A 1,948-nucleotide genomic window follows, 5' to 3' on the forward strand; every position below is an offset into this window, starting at 1 on the left:
CACTCGTTCAGATTTATCAAGAAGAAATCCAAACAATTCTCATGTCCTTGCCGCAAGATTGGATGACTATGGTAGATACCATTATCAACAAGAACCATTATATCAAGATAAAATGGCTAAAGAAGCCTTCAAATTGGCTAAAGCTGAAAAGAAGAATGAATACGTTGCCAATAAAGCAGTACTTCAAAAAGAAGGTCTCATTAGAGCTGTTGAAAGAAATGATAAACTTAATAAAACTCAAATTGCACCTGAAAGACCAATTTTCAAGAATGATACTATGGTTATTGAAGAACCAGTGCTTACAAATACAATTGTTTACGAAACAGTTCCAACTACTTCAACTTCACAAATTTTAATTCCACAAGAAACAATCATTACTGAAAATAAAACATTTGAACAACCAACTTTAGAGAAACAAACAACTACAACAACCACCACTACTACAACATCATCATCATCTGAAGGTAGCTCAAATGTTGCCCCTCCACAAGAAACTTTTGTTCCACAATTAGAAAAGGATGAAGCTCCAATTTATAGAGAAGAAGTTGTTTTGGTTCCACACATTGAAGAGGATACTTTTGATTCTGGTAATCAACAATTAAGTTATTCTGAAATTACTCAAGTTCCAGTTCAAATGACAAGTAGTGAATTTGGTGGTGGTGGTGGCAACAATAGTGGTTCTTCAGGTAGAAAAGGTAAAAAAGGTAAAAAACAACAATATCGTAAAGAAATCATTACAAAACAATCAACTGATGGTGGTAAATCTTGGACAAATGATTCAAACTTGGCTGGTGATAATGTTGAATTTATTCAAGAACAAACAACAATTAGAAATCAATAAATTATTATTTAATAAAAATATTTAATAAAATTTTATTAATATTTTTTTAATTTAATAATTTTTTTATTTATTTTTATCATCTTTATTATTATTAAAAAAAAAAAATATCAATAAAATAGTCAAAAGAAAATTGATATTTAAAAAAAATAAAAATAATCATTAATTTATATTATAACGAATTTATTAACTAATATCAATAATTCGTTTTAATATTAAAAATAAAAAATAAAAAAATATAAAAAAAAATTTAATTATTATAATAAAAAAAAAATTAATAAAGCTTGTATAATTTTAATAATTTGTAATTAATTTATTTATATTTAAAGTAGGTTATTGTTTATATAATTACTAGTTAACGGATATTAATTTTGTTTAATCTATTTGAATCTACTATACTATATCCATTTTGATTTCTTATAAATCAAATAAAATAATTACTAAAAAAAAAAAGTAAAAAATCAGGTGAAAAAAAAAGAAAAAAAAAAAAAAAACCCATTTTTATCTAACCAAAACCATTTCATTACAAGTCAAATTTGATAATCTTTTAAATATGACAATATTATTTTATTTGAAAAAAAAAAAAAAAAAAAAAAAAAATTCACCCAAAATCGAATTAAAAAAAAAAAAAAAAAAAATTCAAACCAAATACCAAAGATTTCCCACCCCTAATTCTTAAAAAAAAAAAAAAAATTTAAAAAAAATTTTAAAAATAAAAAACCCCTTTTAACATAAGGAATTTAAAATATTTAAATAAAAAAAACTTCCCCAAACTTATAACCCCCAATTTGCTCGACAATAATTAATTAATTAATTAATTAAAATTTTTTTTTTTAATTTTTTTTTTTTTAATAATTAAAAAATAAAAAAAAAAAAACCCTTTTTTTTTTTTTTTTTTTTTTTTTGAAGGGAAAAATTAAAAATGAAAATTTAAAAATCCCGGGAAAAAATTTAAAAAAAAAAAAAAAATTTCCTTCCAAAAAAAAAAAATTAAAAATAAAAAATTCTGGGGGGGGGGAAAAAAAAAAACCCCCAAATTTTAAAAAAAAAAAGGGCCCCAAAATTTTAAAAAAAAAAAAAATTTTTTTTTTTTTTAAAAAAACCATAAAT

General features: G+C 21.8%; 1 protein-coding gene across 1 annotated transcript; it reads left to right on the forward strand.

Moving 5' to 3' along the window:
• Nucleotides 1–112: 112 nt before the first annotated feature.
• Nucleotides 113–841, forward strand: DDB_G0293488 (hypothetical protein; the record flags this gene model as incomplete). Its single annotated transcript, XM_629110.1, has 1 exon — nucleotides 113–841. One exon carries the CDS (start codon nucleotides 113–115, stop codon nucleotides 839–841), a length of 729 nt encoding a protein of 242 aa, XP_629112.1.
• Between the last annotated feature and the right edge of the window lie 1,107 nt (nucleotides 842–1,948).

This window comes from Dictyostelium discoideum, assembly GCF_000004695.1.
Source record: "Dictyostelium discoideum AX4 chromosome 6 chromosome, whole genome shotgun sequence".
In the NCBI taxonomy this organism is placed as follows: domain Eukaryota; phylum Evosea; class Eumycetozoa; order Dictyosteliales; family Dictyosteliaceae; genus Dictyostelium; species Dictyostelium discoideum.